The sequence below is a fragment of the Phasianus colchicus genome, chromosome 8 (assembly GCF_987193195.1).
Source record: "Phasianus colchicus chromosome 8, bPhaCol1.hap1.1, whole genome shotgun sequence".
NCBI classification, from domain to species: domain Eukaryota; kingdom Metazoa; phylum Chordata; class Aves; order Galliformes; family Phasianidae; genus Phasianus; species Phasianus colchicus.
The window spans coordinates 19,883,479-19,902,299 of NC_143443.1; the positions used below are offsets into that span (position 1 = coordinate 19,883,479).

The 18,821-nt window shown below is 42.5% G+C and overlaps 2 protein-coding genes across 7 annotated transcripts in view; one reads left to right on the forward strand and one right to left on the reverse strand.

The window, feature by feature from the left end:
• The window catches only part of PANK1 (pantothenate kinase 1), a 43,998-nt gene extending 43,629 nt beyond the window's left edge, over positions 1 to 369 (reverse strand). Inside the window, exon 1 of the mRNA XM_031607688.2 lies at positions 230 to 369. The gene's annotated coding sequence lies outside the window, so the exon portion shown is untranslated. The remainder of the gene's footprint in view (positions 1 to 229) is intronic.
• Positions 370 to 694: 325 nt separating this feature from the next.
• LOC149917059 (kinesin-like protein KIF20B) overlaps positions 695 to 18,821 on the forward strand; it is a 30,516-nt gene continuing 12,389 nt past the window's right edge. Inside the window, exons 1-20 of one of the 6 annotated variants that reach the window (XM_090145200.1) lie at positions 695 to 829; positions 1,244 to 1,361; positions 2,858 to 3,014; positions 3,175 to 3,261; positions 3,422 to 3,538; positions 3,733 to 3,871; positions 4,903 to 5,087; positions 6,503 to 6,551; positions 7,191 to 7,388; positions 7,728 to 7,839; positions 8,313 to 8,384; positions 8,847 to 8,993; positions 10,570 to 10,732; positions 11,591 to 11,845; positions 12,851 to 12,990; positions 13,510 to 13,657; positions 14,232 to 14,499; positions 15,009 to 15,070; positions 15,275 to 15,394; positions 16,146 to 16,308. In XM_090145200.1, the coding sequence (XP_090001326.1) occupies positions 2,859 to 3,014; positions 3,175 to 3,261; positions 3,422 to 3,538; positions 3,733 to 3,871; positions 4,903 to 5,087; positions 6,503 to 6,551; positions 7,191 to 7,388; positions 7,728 to 7,839; positions 8,313 to 8,384; positions 8,847 to 8,993; positions 10,570 to 10,732; positions 11,591 to 11,845; positions 12,851 to 12,990; positions 13,510 to 13,657; positions 14,232 to 14,499; positions 15,009 to 15,070; positions 15,275 to 15,394; positions 16,146 to 16,308 (2,581 nt within the window). In that variant the 5' untranslated portion in view covers positions 695 to 829; positions 1,244 to 1,361; position 2,858. Of the gene's footprint in view, positions 830 to 1,243; positions 1,366 to 1,445; positions 2,087 to 2,857; positions 3,015 to 3,174; positions 3,262 to 3,421; positions 3,539 to 3,732; positions 3,872 to 4,902; positions 5,088 to 6,502; positions 6,552 to 7,190; positions 7,389 to 7,727; positions 7,840 to 8,312; positions 8,385 to 8,846; positions 8,994 to 10,569; positions 10,733 to 11,590; positions 11,846 to 12,850; positions 12,991 to 13,509; positions 13,658 to 14,231; positions 14,500 to 15,008; positions 15,071 to 15,274; positions 15,395 to 16,145; positions 16,309 to 18,821 lie in introns of those variants that run through there. The other 5 variants (XM_090145201.1, XM_090145197.1, XM_090145198.1 and 2 more) reach the window with 5 other exon arrangements.

The window sequence follows — 18,821 nt, forward strand, 5'->3', positions numbered from 1 at the left end:
GCATAAGACAGACACTTCTCATGACAGATCAAGATTCCTGTCCGAGTCTAAAGAGAAGCTCACGGCAATTTCTGTTAGCAAAACGCACAAGTTGCCATACCCTGCCATTCTGGAACACGATAATCTGATGGGCACGGCTGGCATTTCATGTTCTGAACACAAAGTCAAATAAAATAGTCTCGAACAATAACTTCCAACAGGGGAAAGTTCCGAACACACACGGCATTACCCGCAGCTGCATCAGCGCTGTACCCGCGATGAGGAAGAGCCGAGTCTGACACGAGGCCGGCAGTTCGCCAAGCGAAGCGCCTCCGCCCCGGCGCTCCGTGGACGCAGCGATCAGCCCGTCTGCACGCAGCGCAGCGCAGCCTCCGGGTCCGTGGGAGCAGCAGCACCGCAACCACGCGAGGATCGATGAGCATGGACTTACAGACATCGTCCTGACAGGCCTGGGGAAGCGTGGTGAGAGAAGGGGAGACAAGGGACCCAGGCGCTACGCCGTGCAGCGGGAGTCCCGCTGCCCCTAGGCGTCCCGCGCGGGTATGACAAACAAAAGTCTCCGCGAGCAGCCGCGCAGCCCGGCCCCATCCCGGAGCCGGGCGGCTGCCATGAGGTGCCTTCTACGGAGCCGGCACGACCCAACTGTCGCACGTCCTTAGGACTACATCTCCCGTCGGGCCCTTCGCCACGGCATCATCTGGGCCGACAGCCAATCCCTGCTCGACCCCAGAATGCGTCGCGGCTCCGCGCACTGCCATTGGCTGGATTTGAAAAGAACGCGCGGCCGTTACCGGGCGTGCTCTTTGGACGGCAGCGGCGGTGCGCGCAGGTGGGTGGCGCAGGGGGGCGCTCGGCACGGGCGCCGAGGGTGCGGCTGGGCGGTACGGTGCGGGCGCGGGCCGTGGGACTGAAGCGAGGGGCGGCGGCGGCGGCGGCGTGTTCGGTGGGGTGCTGCGATCTCATCCTGTGCCACGAAGGTCCTGATGGCGGGTGACGAGCTCGCCGGAGGGGGTGGAGCTGAGGGCTCCTCCAGCCACCTCCGGCTGCCCCTGCCCCCTCCGGCAGCCCCTCCCGACGGGGACAGGCCGACGGGAGAGCGCTCCTGCCGCGGCGGTATCTCTAAAATCTCCGCCTCGGGGCGTCCGACGTGTCCGCAGCGCTTTCGTGCCCAACGTGGGCATCTGGGCGGTCGACAGTTTCCCGTTCGCAGCGTTACCGATCTGAGCACAACTCTCACACGTAGGGCCGCGGTTCCAGCTCTGCGTGCGGCGCAGCGTTTGCCTTCTGCTTCTCAAGCGAGAAATCACAGCGCGAGAGCAGGATCCTGCTAAATGCCGCTTTGCGAGCAGCCATCACTGCAAGTAGGTGAGGCGGCGGTTATGTGACGTACGGCCCCTTTGGCGGCGTCGGCGGTTTGTGGTTGCCTAGCGACCGGCGGGAGCGACCCTGCTCGGCGCGGGTCCGTTTCTTTCCCGTAGGACGGCGTTTGCTGAAGCTCGGGCGATATTCCAGAGCAGGCTTTCCCCTGCTTTCGGGGCAGCTGCCCGTCGTGCTCGACAGCCGTAGGCTAGAGAGAAGGGAACGCCTCGCCGCTTACCTTCCGCGTGGCTTTCGGCGATGTCTGCCTAGCCTTGTCCGACTCGGTCCCTGCGTTTTGCAGGTCGGGTAGGAAGGCTGAGCTGTGTGTTGACACGTCCCGGCTTCTTGTGCTGCTGGCGGAGAAGGGAACTTGACTGCGTGAGAGGCAGTGCTGTCAGCGAGCGAAGGGGCTGTGACCCAGCGCTGGTCCCGTCGGCGGCTTTAACCGCTGAAGTTTAACAAGCGTTTTCTATTGCTTATTGGCGCTGACGGACGCTGTGTGCGCACTGCTGGGGCTTGGCGTCAGGTGTAGCGTTGTAAGGCAGCCGAGCCGCTGTCCGAGCTGTAGGAAGCCGGGCAGCTCCGAAGCGTTAGAGTGCTTTTTGCCGTGCTGGATGAGTGGTATCCTGACAAGCTGTTTCAGAGTGCAAATATAAACTGCAAAGATGGCACCTGTAGTGTCTCGGGGAGAAGCAGCAGGAGAATGAAGTGCGGACAAAATACGCAGGTATTCTTAAGTCAGACGTGCTTCCTAACGGCTAGTTTGGTGTCCCGCCTGTCCACTATTTGTAACGCTGAATCAATTCCACTTCCCTTTCTGTAGCAGACCTCTGCTGAGATGAGATACACTGAAGGAGTTAAATTGCGGATTTAAAAACCAACAGTTGTACTCTGGCATGAGGTTTTCTGATTTTTAGTGTCCTCTAAACAGCTGAAGCTACCTATTAGACTTCACAGTGCCTCCGAGTTCTGTGTAGTGTTAAGCTGCATCGGGTTGTCCTTTATAATACCCACGATTTAGTAGGTGCTACAGGGATGAGCCATTGCACTGCTTTATTTTGATAAGCTTTTATTCCAGATGGAGACTCTAGCTGCAAAATGAGATGATGGGAAAGGTTACGTGGAGCGGGACTGCTTTTATTCAATGATACCTGTGACTATTTCCATCAGCCATCGTGGCTCTGGCAAGGCTGTGCTACACGCAAAAGGCTTTTTCCTGATGGGCAGTTGTGGTGCAGTGAACCTGACAGGCAGCTCGGCACCACACGGTTTGCTCCTTGTAGTGAGATGGAGGGGAGAATAGGAAAAAGGTCGCACTTGTGGGTTTGAGATAAAGAAAGTTGAGTAGAACAGAAAAGGAAGAGGAAGCAAGAGTCAGTCCATGCACGCAAAGCAAACTGCAGATATCACTTAGTCTCGTAGTACCTGTGTGAGGTTAGGAACTCTACATCGTGTGTTGAAAGAGTGAAGAATTATTTCTTTTTGTATTATCTTGCAGGATGGAACCGAATTCAGACGAAGATAAACTTTTCAGACCATCCTATGTAGCTAGCGTGGAGCTACCTGAAAGAACAGGACTAGTAAACGTGGAAGATATTAAAACAAATCTCTCTGATGAGTTTAGTTCAGCTTCTTCAAGCTCAGACATGAGCCGGGTAAGAAAGCTTTAATATTAAAACTAATTGGATCTTTTCCAATAAACTTCATCAAATGAGTCTGTTACAACAGGCTGATGAAAAGAATGCTGTCTTAATGTGCTAATCATCAAACAGAGGATCTGGTCAGATTTCTAACTTCCAGCTCTTTCAATTTTAGCGGTCTAGTTTGGAGCCTAGGGCACACATACAAGTGTGCCTGCGTATTAAGCCCTTTACAGCGCTGGAAAGAGCAAATGGATCACAGGTATGGCGTTTACTTAATCTTAGAGAAAAAACAAACAAACAAACAACCATACAACAACTAAAAAAACCCTACCCTTAACGTATACTTGTTTTCTTTTCCCCATAAGATGGCCTTTTAAAACCCTCTTGATGCCTGCATTACTTGTGCTTCCTTTTAATAGGGGTGTGTTTCACTTGAGGACTCAACAAGCGTTATACTGAAACCCCCTAAGAGCTCCTTGAGTCGACTGCTTGAAAAAACTGCAGGACAGACGATACAGAAGTTCACCTTTTCACGAGTAAATGAATTATCTTTAAATGCTTTTAAGTTGTTTGTGGAAGAAGTTGCTTGTCTTCTGTTACTCAATATGAAACAAACAAGTTTCTCTTAAGAATTCTCTTTATAATTATAAACGTGTATCTGACTCCTACAAGTATGCAGGGATTGCTTTAACAAACTGAAGAGATTAACCAGCTTCTTGGTAACGTTCAGGTGTTTGGACCCGAAGCAACTCAAGAAGAATTCTTTGAAGGTACTATGAAGCAACCAGTGCAAGACTTCCTAGAAGGATGTAATCGTCTTGTTTTTACGTATGGCATTACAAATGCTGGGAAAACCTACACATTCCAAGGTAAGAGTAGAAATGTTTTTTCCTTGAATTAGTTTCTTAAAGTGGGATTTACTTCTAGAAGAGAGAGATGTTGTGACTTCTTACCCAGTGACTCAACAGGTGTTGTATGTTGCCTTCTTTTGAATATTAGTAGCCTTAAAAGTTTCCTTCCATGACATATATTATTAAAGTGACAACTGTAGTCACTACCCAAATCTGTGTATGCGTGCAGTGATAGTCCTCTGTAAGCCAGCAGGATTTTCAGAGAGATGTGTATGACTTCCTTGTCCAAGTACTCCAAATCTCAGGGGTGAGAGAAAGTTGTGGAAATAAACGGTCTGTAGATCAGTATGTGAGAAGGGTGTCAGTCAGTCCACACTAGAGTAACTTTGGTTTTGGTTCCTGCAATAACAGTATGCATCTTAAATACTGTTTTTTATTTGAAGAAAGTATGTCTGAGTTTGTTTGATTTATTGTAGGCAGAGATTAAACATTTTGAAACATTTGATCAGGCTATTTCCATTTTTTTTCAAATTTCTGGCCTTAGTAATAACAGCATCGTAGAAGATTGTTTTTCTTGAGCTCTAAGTAAAGGCAGCGGGGAAAGAAGTTGAGTTCCTTGAGCAATAGTTACAAGGCTCGTAGCTATTTGTTAGGAAGGTTTGTGGGATGAATACAGCATTGTAGCAGAGACATCTCTCTGGTTGTACGTCAGGATTGTTTCAGAGAGGAGAGGAAGCCTGGAAAACACCGTTCAAAATTTGCAGATTTGTTAAATGTGGGTTTTTGTTGCAGTTTTTTTCCCCCTTCTCTTAAGGCTAAGCTTATGCAGAGTATCCCGGCTGTTTTCAAGTGATGCCCTGTAATGTCTAAGGAATGTGTTGTATTTCAGAAACAGTCTAGTAACACTGCAGACATTGCTTCAGACTGTAACTGGCCTCTAAATTCTTTGTGTGTGCCTTGAGATTGGAATCAGTTATCTTTGTCTTCATTTATGTTTGTACGTTGCTCACGATAGTAACCGGGGCCTTTCTTTCGTGTATTGCTTACAGGGACAGACGACGATGTTGGTATTTTGCCAAGGACGATGGAGATGTTGTTTAAAACTATTGGAGGAAGGTTATATGCAAAAATGGATCTGAAACCTATTCGGTGGCGAGATCACATAAAACTGACTAAAGACCAAGTGAGAGAAGAAACTGCTCTGAAAAATTCATTGCTTCGTCTGACGAGAGAGGTAGGAGGCTACTTCATTAAGCAACGATGAGTGCATGCATCTTGAGAGAGCTCGATGTGATCCTGCCCATTGTGTAATGAAAGAGGCTCGTGTGTTCACACCTAGTTGTTTATTCATCTTTCTGTTCCTGTCAGAAAAGAATGAAGCATCGTCTTAGTGGCATGCCACACCATACTGGGGTATTTTAGTTGTGGAGTTAGCTTGATCTTATCGATGAGGTAGTAAAGTTTGAGTCAAAGGCAGGTGGCAGTCAAATTATTTCTGAATAACTTTGAGAGCGCAGGCATGTGTTAAATCTGGCTCCAGTGATCTTTAAGTATGCCCGGGGAAGAACAACACCCGTCTTCTACGTGTGCATGAACCAAAGGTGTGTAAAACTGTTCTAGGTTTAGTGAGGATGTGGAAAGAAAATGCAGTGAACAGCTGTATGCCGATCTTAGCTCTCTAAGGGAGTAGGATGAGATGTGACCAGTGATAGAGGTGCCTCCTCTAGTTTTGAGAGCCATGTTCATAGGTAAAATACTTGAGCTTATAAACTGAGTAGCTGCAAGCTTTGCTGCCTTTAAAAGCCAGATCTGGGTGAGTGTTGTGTAGATGACAATGTCTCGGTTAAAACTTTTTCTTCTTAAGCATACTGTGTCTGGTAGGTGAGACTCCTCTTCTTCTCTTTGGTAGATGGGAACTTCTTTCTACTGGGGTGCTTTTTAAAGAAACATCACTCAGAGTCTGAAGCCTGGGAACTGATTATACGTGTGTGAACGTCATAAGTTCTGGGTGCTGGGAACTGTCTTATATTATTAAGAAGTTTGGACAAAGAAAATAGCTTAGACTGAATTTCAATTGTGTAACACTTTGACAGCCTGTGTGAAGAAACAATAAGCTGCTTACCTATGTTAAGTGATCAAGTGTTCTACCTTAACTTTAGTTTCCGAGAGTTGACCTGGTAAGCCATAAGATATGGAAGTCCTGAATTATGAAAATGCCAATAAGAAAAATATTTCACAAGTCCTAGTTTCATGAAATCAAGGGTAATATGCAGACTACAACTGGGCTATTGAAAATCATTCTGTTAAGGAACTCTTTCCAGTTTGGGGTTCTCCTCCAATTTTTCTTCTTTCCCCCTGAATCAGCAAGCTGAAATATGTGATAGTAAAGGAATTGTCAGGAGTGAGTAGTAAGGTTAAAAACAGGACTTAAAGCAGGAGTGTATGAGTGCACTGAACCAGTCATAATGCATAGCCAGGATTTTGGTGTTGGCATATTGGACCTATGCTGTATTGCTTTCTGCGAGGGCATATGGCTGTATTTAAAAAAAAAAAAAAAAAAAAAAAAAAAAAAAAAAAAAAGAAGCAACTGGTGGTGTATCGGTGCTGTGCTTCAATAATAAATCCTAAAGTCTCTCTTTTCTTTTGTAGGTAGACCATCGCAATAGCACTAACGGCAAAGCACCGGCTGATTCTAAGGGTATGTTTTGTATTAAACAATACAGAAGCTTTTCTAACTGCTAAGGTCAAGGACTGACTTTTGGCTAATGTTAATAATAAAAGGATTATTTGGCTTTTATTTGTGATGGATTGGAATAACGGGCAGGACGTCTGGGCAGAAAACAGAAGGGATGAAATGGTTAGGAGACCACTTGGACATCTAGCATAAGCTGGTGTTTTGCATGAGGTGTAAGTAAAACAAAGGGAAAGGGTATGGCTTGTGATAAGATCCCTAGTGATATTCTGAGAGGCTTTTAGGGCATTTAAGAACTACCTAAACACTAAGTTTCCCTAAAAAGTCAGAACGAGGCGACCTTACCAGTTCAATTCTCTGCACTGTAAAGCCTTTGAAGGGTTCACAATATTTCTAACCCAACTAGACATGTTAGATGAGGTTTTGGGAGTGAAAAAGCAAGCTCTAAAGTGGATGTGTCTTTGCAAAGGTGTAGGGCAAGCATATGACTTCCAGATGCTCTCTGTGTGGGGGACGTCCGTGGTTCTTGTCCGGGAAAAGTTTTCTTTAATTAACAAGGCTGCTGTAATCTTAGTCGTTACTTATTTTTAAATGCAATTAGTTTTGCTGTCTCTAGGTTGACTTGTAATATTTTCTACTTTGCAGATGTAGGAAATAGCTCAAAAGGATCAGAACAAGCTAGCGGGTTATCTCTAGATGATTTCTCAAAGTTCTCTGTTTGGGTTTCATTTTTTGAGATTTACAATGAATGTTTTTATGACTTACTGGCTCCTATGTCAGATGACAAGAAAAAAAAGACGCTTCGCCTTGCTCAAGACATCAAGGGATATTCTTACGTAAAAGGTAACTGGAAAGCTTTGCAAACTGCCCAGCTTGCAAGTCATGGAAAAGTCTTATTTCTGTAATAATGTTTCTTCCGAGATAGAAAACTCTTAGATGTGTTCAGTTTAGCTCTGGAAATGTCTGCTTGAATGCAAAGGCGTACTATACCTTGCCCTTTTCCGTGGGAGGAAGAATCTTAGTCTTATCTCTCATCAGCGTATCGTGTGTCTGAAGCAGACTTAATCAAATCTTTTATTGTGTTGACTAAATGTATTATTGTTTGTTTGTATACATCATTTTCTTGTTCACTTTTCCTTTTGCTAATCAAGCTCACAAAACCGCTTTTCCTTCTTCTGAAAGGTCTGCAGTGGGTTCAGGTCTCTGATTCTAAAGAAGCTTTTAGACTTTTTAAACTGGGACAGAAACACCGGAGTTTTGCAAGCACAAAGCTGAATACTTGCTCCAGCCGAAGGTGGGAAGCTTTGACTGACGTTGGGTGGAAGATAGTGTGGGGAAGAGGGATAAATTAAAATATTGCCTATGGCTTTTGTGGGAGAAAAGGCTTTAAAAAGGCTTGGTATCGAGTGTTCAATTTGATATCCTGTGACAGAATGTGATTCTAGTACTTTAAACTAGAAGGATTAGTCTTTCAAGCAGATAAGCGTGTACAAAAGCCAATTGTTTTATCAAAAACTCTCAGCAGAATAACTAAGCCTTCTTCCACCTAACTATTGGTGGTCTGGGGATGGAACAAAGCAAAATAAGCCGAATAGAAATGTCTCTGTAAAAGGCTTAATGCATCTAGTAGAATTATGAAGTTAATTGAATCTCAAATAGATCCAGCAGCGTTTTGAAGAGATGTTGCAGATTTTAAAAAATATATGTATTTCAGTCTATTGATCTTGCTTCGTTTCTCCTCAGTGATTTTTAAATTTCTCCTTTTAGCCACAGTATATTTACCATTAAGTTACTAAAAATTGAAGACCTTGAAATGCCACGAGTGACACGAGTCAACGAGTAAGTTCAGAGCAGAGTTCCCTCCTTCTTCTGGGGTGAAATTGTCAGTTGTTTCCAGTGTTGGTGTATTGGTATTAGGCTACGTACACAACGTTCCCTGATAGAGCCTCCTGTTTGAGTGGTGGGTCCCCATTTCCTATCGTCATGCAGTACTAAACCATCAAGTTGCAGTGCTGTCCTGTATCTTGTGCCCTCTGTTCAGCACAATGTTCCTCTGTCCTGCTCCACTGAACTTCTGAACTAATGTAAGTCCTCTGAGAGAAGCGTGTGGCAGAAAAACGGAAGCTTTGTTGAAGAAGCGTTAGGCAGGAAGTAGTGTGCAACTTCACTAGGAAAGCAACATTAAAAAGCACGGGAGGGTTCAAGAAATTCTTCCTTTGGGAAGAGTGGTTGTATTAGAAATGAAAATAATCGGTGCACGTTCCAAGGCAGGGAAACTTAATTTTCCTTATGTGTCTTCAGATTATCCCTGTGTGATCTTGCTGGCTCAGAGAGGTATACCAAGACACGCAATGAAGGTGATAGACTGAAAGAGAGTGGAAATATCAATACGTCTCTCCTGACTCTAAGCAAGTGTATCAGTGCACTCAAGATCAGTCAGCAGTCAAAGTAAGTCCTTGTCCAAACTGTAAACCAGTTACAGATTTCAGGTATTAAATGTGTGCAACGTTTAAGCTATTGTTAAAAATGCGGAGTACAAAACTAAGGCATGAGTGAAAACTATATGTAGACTTCTGCAGTTGTGGGAAGCCCTGTTGATCTAACAAAGAGGTCTATAAACTTGCCTGCTTTGTTTATTTTTGATTTTTGATTTTTTTTTTAAGTAAACCTTTCAAGTTCTAAATCTTTGAACGTGTTATTGTAGACTTAAGCAACTTAACATTGTTTCTTCTGGCCTTGCTTTCACAAAGAAATCCTGGGATAAGTTATACAATTTCTCTTCACTATTTTCACTGTAAATGAGTGAAATTTTAGATCTTTTTGTCCTTTGTGAAGTAATTGCCTTTATAATTTAGTTCTGCAGTAACAGTTTTCCTCGGGGATATAGCTGTGTTTTGTCCTAGCCAATATAAAGTGGTTGGATTTTTTTTTTTTTTTTTTTGGTCCAAATCTTGATGTGACTTCATCGTTCTTTCTGATCTGGCTAACAAAATGCAGACAGAAGAAAAGCCTACCTGCTACTTTTGCCTGCGGTTGGGCTCTAAATGAGTGCAGACAGAACTTTCTGTGTTTTAAACAGATGTAGTATTTATTTACAGTCACGGCTGGATGTTACTGCTCAGGAGCAGCTTTCTCTATAGGTTCTCATTTGATGATGTCTTTCTATCCCAAAGATTAAGTGTGCTCTGTGCTTGGGAAATGCCATCGCGTGCTTTAACAAATTCACTTGTTTCATAACACTGTGCCTGGTAGCCTACTCAAATTCTGTAGTGCTTAAAAGAAGATGAGAATAGGCCTAACTAGCGGTTTAGTCTCTTATCTGTGTGTCCTTTCAAGGTAAGAAGGATGTCTTAAAATTAGCTGCTTCTTGAAGAGCTTTGATGCATTCAGAACTGTTTTATTTTCTGGTCCTGCTCACTTGAAATTTAAACAGTACAGAAGAAATGTACTGAAGCTTCATCACTTATAATATTGATAGATGGCTTTGATAGTCATTTTCTTAAAACGGCTCTTGTCTAGCAGTCCTGCAGTAGAGCTGCTTATGGGTCGTGTGTGTTGTGGCAGGAGTGTAACTGTGTGAAGCTTTCTCGCACTATTTGCAGAATTCAGTAGCTGTCAAGAGTCCAGCATGCAACCTCACCAGAGAGGTGAGGTTTTCTTACAAGTAGATACTGTTCTGTTTTCTTAGAAGGAGATAGGTCATTGTCACAAATGCGGTAAGGGAAAGAGAAAGGTAGAGAGAATGTTGAACGTACTTTTTGTTTTAAATATTCTCGTGGGTTGTCCAAGAAGATAATGGCTGCGCAGTAGCTGGAACAACTGTACAACCTTTCTGCATACTAGCAAAAACAGTGTGTGTGTGTATATATGTGTGTATGTGTATATATCTGTGTACGTGTATATATAAACGATTTGAAGACTACTGCAGTTCTTAATATGTTGTCTTCCACTTGGATAGCTCTTATTCTGTATTGAAGTCGTTATCTTCTGGTAATGGGATTTGTTGTGGTTTCTGTCTCCACAGGGTGCAGCAGCACATACCGTTTCGGGAGAGTAAGTTGACGCACTTTCTTCAGGGATTCTTCAGTGGAAAAGGGAAGATACACATGTTAGTAAACATCAGCCAGTGTGCTTCAGCCTGTGATGAAACATTCAACGTGCTCAGGTTCTCAGCTATTGCACAGAAAGTGAGTGTGTTGTAGTCTCCCTTGGGGTCATTGTGTTTCTTTGGGGTGTGAGGGCAGAAGCATCTTCTGAGGATCTCATTCCTAAAAGGTATTCAGCCCAACAAGAAGCAACTTGTTATACCAGGAGGAAATTCTCCACTATTTACTTGATTTTTGTCTCTTCTCCAAATATGATCCCACCTAGGAAAGCAAATCCAGCTACCCCATACGAATTGTAATTTTGAATCTTGTTCAGGTCAGGCGTTGACAATATAACTGGAGCAGCAGGGAGTTTGAAAGGCTGTGTTACGGCCATAAGAGGCTTCAGTGGGAAGGTGGTAATCAGAATGGGTAGGAATGAGCGCGATGATATAACGCGGAAGAAGTTAAATTGTCAGATCAGTGCTACAGTCTTGATGGAAGTGTTTGAAGTGTTGGGGAATTTGTGTCTGAAGCGTGATTGGTGGATGTGTGCCCTTGGGTTGTGGCCGTATCTAAGGAGGTTAAGTGTGAAAGTAGAGGGACTACTTTCCCAGCAGGGTGATGTGGTTGTGCAAAAGAAAGAACTGAAAAGATGGCGTTCAATTGCATTGAATGCAACTGAAACTGAAAGCAAAAGCAGAAACCTGTGGCTACGTGGAGTGGAGTGGCAGTTTTTGTACGTTGTTGGGCTAGTGAAAGTCTTGAGATTAAGAGGAGGATTGGAGTCTGCAGTAACTCCTTTCTACTTTCTTGAGAACTGGTTTAAGCAGTGACCAAACAAAGCGCAGGCCAAGGGAGTAGTAAGCTCCGTAGGGGAAATGACAGCAGGTCCCTCTTGGAAGTGCTAGTCAAGGTTGAAGGAATACTGATGGCTTTGTTCTTTTATTTCCTGGGTAGGTTATAGTTACGGATGCATCCGTTCCTCCTCGTGATGAGTCATTTGGCCAGAACTCAGCAAGCGTGTCATCAGTGTCTTGTTGCTCTAAGATGACCATCCCAAGGAGAAGCACTGGTTTTCTGTGGGACCGAACCCTAGAAGATGTAGCGGAAGATGATGACTATGAGATGGAGCAAGAACATAATAAGTCAGGAGAAGAAACAGTCCTGAAATATGCAGAAGATAAAGTCCTGATAGGAAAAGAAGAATATTCAGTAAGTGCCCGGACTGCTTTAAGAATTAGTGCATCCCTGAGGCTTACAACAACGTCCTTCTTTTCGTCCATCTCCCTCCTCTTCCCTCTGTGCACCCTTTCCGTCCGTAAATTCAATGTTAAGATCTATGTGGAATCACAGAATCACAGAATGGCCAGGGTTGGAAGGGACCTCAAGGATCATGAATCTCCAACCCCCCTGCCACGTGCAGGGCCACCAACCTCCGCATTCAATACTAGACCAGGTTGCCCAGGGCCCCATCCAATCTGGCCTCGAACACCTCTAGGGACGGGGTACCCACAATCTCTCTGGGCAGCTTGTTCCAGCACCTCACCACTTTCTCTGTAAAGAACTTCCTCCTGACATCCAACTTAAATCTTCCCTCCCTCAACTTGAAACCATTTGCTCTTGTCCTGCTGTTATCTATCCTTTCCAAGAGTTAATTCCCCTTCTGTCTGTGGACGAATTTGGAATGGCTCTGACTTATAGTCTCGTGTGGGAAAGCTGTGTGAAATGTGTCCAAATTGAAATTGAGTAATGAGACATGTTGACTTGTTTTTATGTACTTCTGGTAACCTGTGGTTAGTACATAGCAAGGATACAGATATTTTATTCTATTTTAGGACCTTGCTTCTTTTAAAAGTTACTTCTAGATAGGGCAAAGAGGCAGGAACAGAAGGCTAGAGAATATTTTGGTAGCATTTGATTAGTATTCTCTCTCCCACCACCCTCAAAAAAAAAAAAAAAAAAGGGCATCTGCAAAGTGACAGCTGAATCCTATATAAACTACCTGCTTTAGATTTCTTGGCAAACGACTTCTGTGAGCAAGCTTGTAAGTTGTTGAGCTAGAATCAGATGAAGACTTCAATCTAATTGTGAAGGCTTCTGTTTATGAATAAGTTAATAAAAGAAGTGGGAGGTCACTTTCAAATAGAGAGAAGGGAGAAAACTCAGTTGTAGGGAAACCACTGCTTTATGAGAAACTGAACAGCGCTGTTATCCTAGGCACTGCTGAATCTTGTGGAAGACTTGAAGAACAAACTTATTGCTGAGAAGAAGGACAAGTTACTGCTGGAACTGAAAATTCGTGATGAAGTGGCCCAAGAATTTACCCGATATTTTGCTGAGCAGGAAATGGAGTTCAAGTAAGTTAGCTTTAAATGTTGTTAAAGTTATTGGTTGAAAAAGAAAGGTGAGGGTATATTCCCGTGTTGCGGAGAGTTGGATTGGAGGAAAGAATAGTCTACTACTGTGCTGGACTTGCTCTTTTACTCTGACTTGGTCTCTGTGAAGAAATCAGTTTCTACTTGGACTGTGAATTTTAGGAGAAATACAGTGGAGGCTGAGGAGAGGTGGGTATCTTTAGTTACTGCTCTCTTAGTGGCAAACAGAATTATTCTGGCTTGAGGAGCTCGGAAGGAAGTCTTCTAGTAAATGTTTGCATCTGTTGTCATCTGCTGCTGCTCTCCCCAACCTCCAGCAGATCTTGGGGAGTGGGGAGATACGTTTCGATGTCAGTGTAGCAGTGTAGCTATGTCTGTGTATTATTCTGTGGTGCCAAAACGGAGACACATCTTTGTTTACAGAAAGAAACTGTGCTAGTAACGAAGCGGTTGAGGTGGGTTGGCTTTTAGCTGACGTATCTTTTCTCGTTTGTTCTACAGAGAATGCCTTTCCCATGAGCGAGAACGGCTTGAAGAAAATTCTGAAAAGCGCCTTGAAATCTTCAAGGAACTTGTCAGTGGTTATGCTAACAGCCCAGACGACGGGCAGTTAAACAGTCTGCCTCGCAGCGAACGAGCTGGACCCCTGGTATTTTCTGTTTTTGCTTTTTCTTAAATATTTTCCTTTTTACTATTTAAGTGGTATGGGCACGTCTTACGGAGATAAAAGGCTGGTTTCAAGGAAATGCAGGCTGTGTTGCTGTGTGATGAGCCAGATGCATCTATTCTTCATCTAATAGGAATGGTTGATGAGCCTTTCAGAAAGCTTTGGCAGTTTGACGGCTTTTCTGTATGTTTCTGCAACACAAAATGAAAAATTACCCTGTGTCCAAAAAAAAAAAGGGGAATCCTAGCTTATACGTTAAATTTGCAGGAGATGTATCTGCGGTAATATAAAAAAGGAGTGTGATAGTGGGTCGTCAAATTCTATAAGCTATAATAGCTGTTGCTAGATTGCCAATTCATATCTTCCACCCCCCCTCCCCCCCCATACAAGTGTCTATTGAGTTGTATGTGAACTTGCAAGGTGGGCTTTGAAGCTGGAATTAAAAACTTTTTATGTGGTTGACTTCACAGTGGCTGTCCAAACTATCTGTAGAAGTAACAGCTGTTGCGTAGTGTAGCTGTTCACCAACTTTAACTGACAATAAATTACGTTTCAGGGTGGAGAACATAGCGTTTTGCCTGACACCTGTGTTGATCTTGAGGGCATTCTTGATTCTCTGCAGAATGATGTCATGGATATTAAAAAGCAAGCTGAGGCAGCACACAGTTTCATTGCATCCCTAGAGAACCCGCAGGAAGCTATCGGTCGGCTTGAGAAGCAGCTGGAAAAAACTAGCTTTGAACTAATGAAGACCAAAGAAGAGCTGACAGAGAAAAACGCCAAACTACTTAAAACCGAGGAAGAGCTGAGACAGAAGAACAAAGGTGAGTTGTGTGATGTGACAGGTAGAAGAAAGAAACAGTTCACTAATCTGGAGTAGAAATAAGCAATTTGAGCCGGAAGTAGAGACGTTCTGTGTTTGGAACCTTCGCCTGTATATTATATAAAGCCTGTATGTAGTATAAAATGATTGTTCTGTGCGTGTATTCAGGTTGAACAATTGCATAGTTCCTGGTTATTTCATTTTATTTTTTTTTTTTCCCCTTTCAACTGCAACTAGCAGGTTGAAGCTTTCAGAAGTGTGGGGTTAAGTGTCTCTATGTTGATTTTGCTGTTACACCGCAGTCCTGGCTGCTCTTTACATCTTGCTGATGCGACCTTTTCATTCCAACAAATACAGAGTGTTTCAAAAGTTGTCTGTATAAGTGCAGGCCACATGCAAATGAATTAATTTCTTCAAATCTACTCCAACATCAGGATATCTGGGAAAATGGGTTACTTAATAAATGACCTATTGGCTACTTATTAATGCAAGTTTTTCTGTGTGTTACAGACTTTGAAATGCAGGTGATAAAATTGGATGAATCTGTTGAGCAACTTAAAGAAGCAACCGAGGTAACTTTATCAAGAAAATCCTGTGTAAGATTATTTGTTTTAATACCAAGTTGTGGTAGCTCAGAATGCAATTCCGGTAGGCTCCAGTAGTAGCTTTCTTACCAAGCTTATCTGAGCTGAACTTGCTTTTCAAATGCATTGTGTAACTCAGCTACTTAACCCTACCTTAGAAGCTGATGACTGAATATTTTTTTTATTTCCCAGAGAATGAATGTGCAAAACGAAAGGATTCAAGTGCTAACAGACATTGTGGTGCAGAAAGATGTTGTTATTACAAAGCTACAAGACTTAAGATCTCATTTAGAAGAAAAAGTAAAAGACTATGTGAGTTTGACACATCTCAGTACCTTTACACTGACGGGAAAAAAACCCATCCCTAACCCTGTGCTTGTAATCAATTCACTTGTGTAAAACTGTGAAACTGATTTTTTGTATGTAGTTGGTACTTGTTTACAGTTTCAAACAATTCAAATTAATCTGAAGATAGTTGTTGTTAAGTCAAGCAACAAAAATATCGGTGTGTTCCACCAACTGCTACCTCACACTCCTACGTCAAAGGAAGAGCAGCAGTATGAGTATATTGAGCGGAGATTGAAGTATTGGTGGATGGCCAGGGTACCTCTACATTCTATGCGGTTGATAAAACTCTCCTGACTAACGTACTGCCAGCTCCTGAATATTGAAGACTAGCTTGACTAAGCGTGTGTGCATACCACCTCTGGTGACTTTTCTTCTTATTTTCTACCTTGATGTGTGGTAGCCTGAAGTAGCTCTGAAAACATTTATAGTTGATTCTGTCACTCTGGTAAACTCCTCTTGATTGTGCGCAAGTCTTGTATTTTGTAACTGCTAGGCTCTTGCTCTCCCTTGTGTACTGGACCGAGCATTGTGCTTGTCTTTATCTGAAGGTGTACCTGTTCCTGCCGTTACTGAGATTTGTAACTGATATCTTTAGGGTCACTGGATAAACGTTGTAGCTGTATAGTTTTGTGAAAATATTTGCCTACAGAAGTTTTCTGTGACTTAGGTGGTCCTTTTGTTAAGCTTCAATGTAACTGATCTTATATCAATACAGGAAAAGACTGTAACTACCGTTAAAACAAAACTGGCAGAAGAGAACTCTAATAAAGTAATTGAAAGCGGCCAATTCAAGGAGCGTGAGGAAAGTGAGTTGGAAGTGGGCAGAAAGCGCTGTTTTGAAGATAAGCCTACTGTGGAAGAGCCACCTCCAAAGAAAGGTACAGTTTCTTCCATCGCTGAACAAGGTGTCTTCCAAAAAACCAAATTGATTCCTATTCCGGAATGGAAGCAAAAGGTTGTGAAGCGCATACCTTATGGTATGAGGAGAAAATCCCGTGTTAAACTGTAAATAGAAGTAACTGTTATGTAAATATCCCTTTTGCAGAAGGTCCTACGCTGTTCATTTTTGAATGCTTAAAATAAAAGCTTTTTGCACTATTTATTTCCTTTTTGCTGCTCTTTCCTCATCTGCTGATGCATTTGTAGATTAGGTAATAGTTTTAAAGCCGTTTCTTTTGGATCGTTGCTGCTGCTGCTGCTGCTCTTCTGGATAGTAGCATCAGCCGTTCAAGTGCTTGGTTTAGTTTGTTTTTTTTTCAATTTTTTCTGAAGCAAGCATCAAAACTGGTGATGATCTGCTAATTGCTCACTCTTGTGAAACAGTGCTTCTTTGTACATGTACTGGTGCTGTGAACCACCCGTGCTGGTCAAGGTGACACTGCTGGCAAAGAAAGAAAGTTTTCCGTTTGAATAGGATTAGCCCTTTTTAAATCCGTAGACAACATATTCTGCACAATTCTCGTCTTTACACTTCCAGTCCTCTTGCAGTGTTTCTTCTGAATTTCACTAGGGATGAAAAGGTACTGTTTCTTTTGTCAATTTTATTAAAGTACTAATCAAAAATATTGAGCTGTATGGGCACGATTTGTGCTAAAAGGTACTGATATGCATTTATCTCGACTTCTGGGCACTGCTCAGCATCGGTTTTCCTAGAAGTTTGGAAGGCATATGCAAAAATAAAATCCAAAACTTAGCTGTAGTCTCTTCCTTTCTTGCCTTCCTCTTGCAAAATATGTACAAGAGAGGAAAGCTAGGCTTTGTTTGTAAGAGAATGCTGCTCTTGGATGATTTTTCTCTGCCATCTTTAGGATCCAGTATTTATGCTGAATAATGTGACCACTGAATGGTATCACGTGTATTCATATTGCCAGAGACAGTGGGTAGGAAATACAGCTGATGGTGAACTCCTTTGTATTCAAAATAGTAGTAGGCCTGTTATAATCAAACGACTTAAGCTCTCATGTAAAAAAAAAAAAAAAAAAAAAAAAAAAAAGCACTCTTCCAACTAGGAATTAAAATGGATAACTGATACTCACAATGTCAATGTTCAGTTTTTTGTGAAGAAATACTGACTATTCAATCACGTTGAATATTTTTTTGTATTATTGTAACTGTCCAATTACAAAAACTGTTTAATATATCTTCTTTAACTATACTAAGTATACATAGTATAACAATGAGCACAGATGTGTTGTGCTGGTTCTTTTGCAGAATTTAGTTTTCCTAGTAGCATGAGCAAAACTGCATTAGAGATTATAGGTTATCTTGGCTTGAAGTTGAGGGAATTTACATTGTTCTTGGAGCCTTAGGTCTTGTTTCCCACATTTTGAGATCATGCTTTTTCCTTACTTGGTACATACGGAGCTTCTAGACTGAACATCACATACCTTCTTCCAGTCTTTCTTCTCGTGCTTTAGTGTTTGCTTGTAGTTTTCAGCACAAAGCATTTAGATTACTTCTAAGTCTCCCAATGGAGTATTTTACTCCCCTTGCTAGAGGTGCTGGGAGTAATTAAAACCCCAAACCTGGTGGGATGGAAGATGCCACTGGTGTTGCTTCTGAACGACTTCTAAATCAGTTGGGGACCGTCTTTCAAACTTGTTAGATCAGTTAAAAGGCTGTTTCCGTGCAGTACGCGTGTATCTGTGTGTAATGCTGGCTGTATGTAGGCGCTACAAAGTTCTGCTTTTCTGTGGTTGTAGTAATAACAAGACTCTACAAAATCTCTCTGGAATATATTGCTGTGCTGACACAATCCCTAGTAAGTTAAGTCTTATTTTTATTTTTTAAATGCTTAAACATAGTATGCATATTACTGAATGGACATAGCTGGACTAAAATACAGCAGGAGTCACTTTTGATAGGAAGAGAATGCATGTGGTTTTAGTTATTGTTCAGTAGCTAAGGAAAAACCATCCCCAAGCTAATGAAATGTTTATGGGAACTTGAGTCTGCAAATTTGTACATTTTTCTGAGCGAACTTTACATGCAAAATAGTAGGTGTGGACAGAAGTAGGAATCCTCATAAGGATGTTTAGAGACCAACTGAAAAAAAGAGATGGTGGATACCAACACTGAAGTGATCAACTTGTCCCGGATTTTATCTTTTTAAAGTAAGAGGACCATGAGTTTGAATGAAACTTCTTAGAGAACTGTCTAATAGCTCCTAGATGTAGGTGGAGCGATTCCTGGCTGTATTATAAGGATTGCTGAAGCAGGGAAGGTGGAAAAAATATAGCTGTGAATTATCTATTTAATTCCATGTTTCCTAAAACTAAACAGATTTTCTACTAGTATGCAATGGAAGGTTTGAGTAGTGCCATGGTTAAAGCGTTCTTCTGGACTGACAGCTTTTTGCTGCAAACTATGTATAGAAGTCTAAGGCACGTGA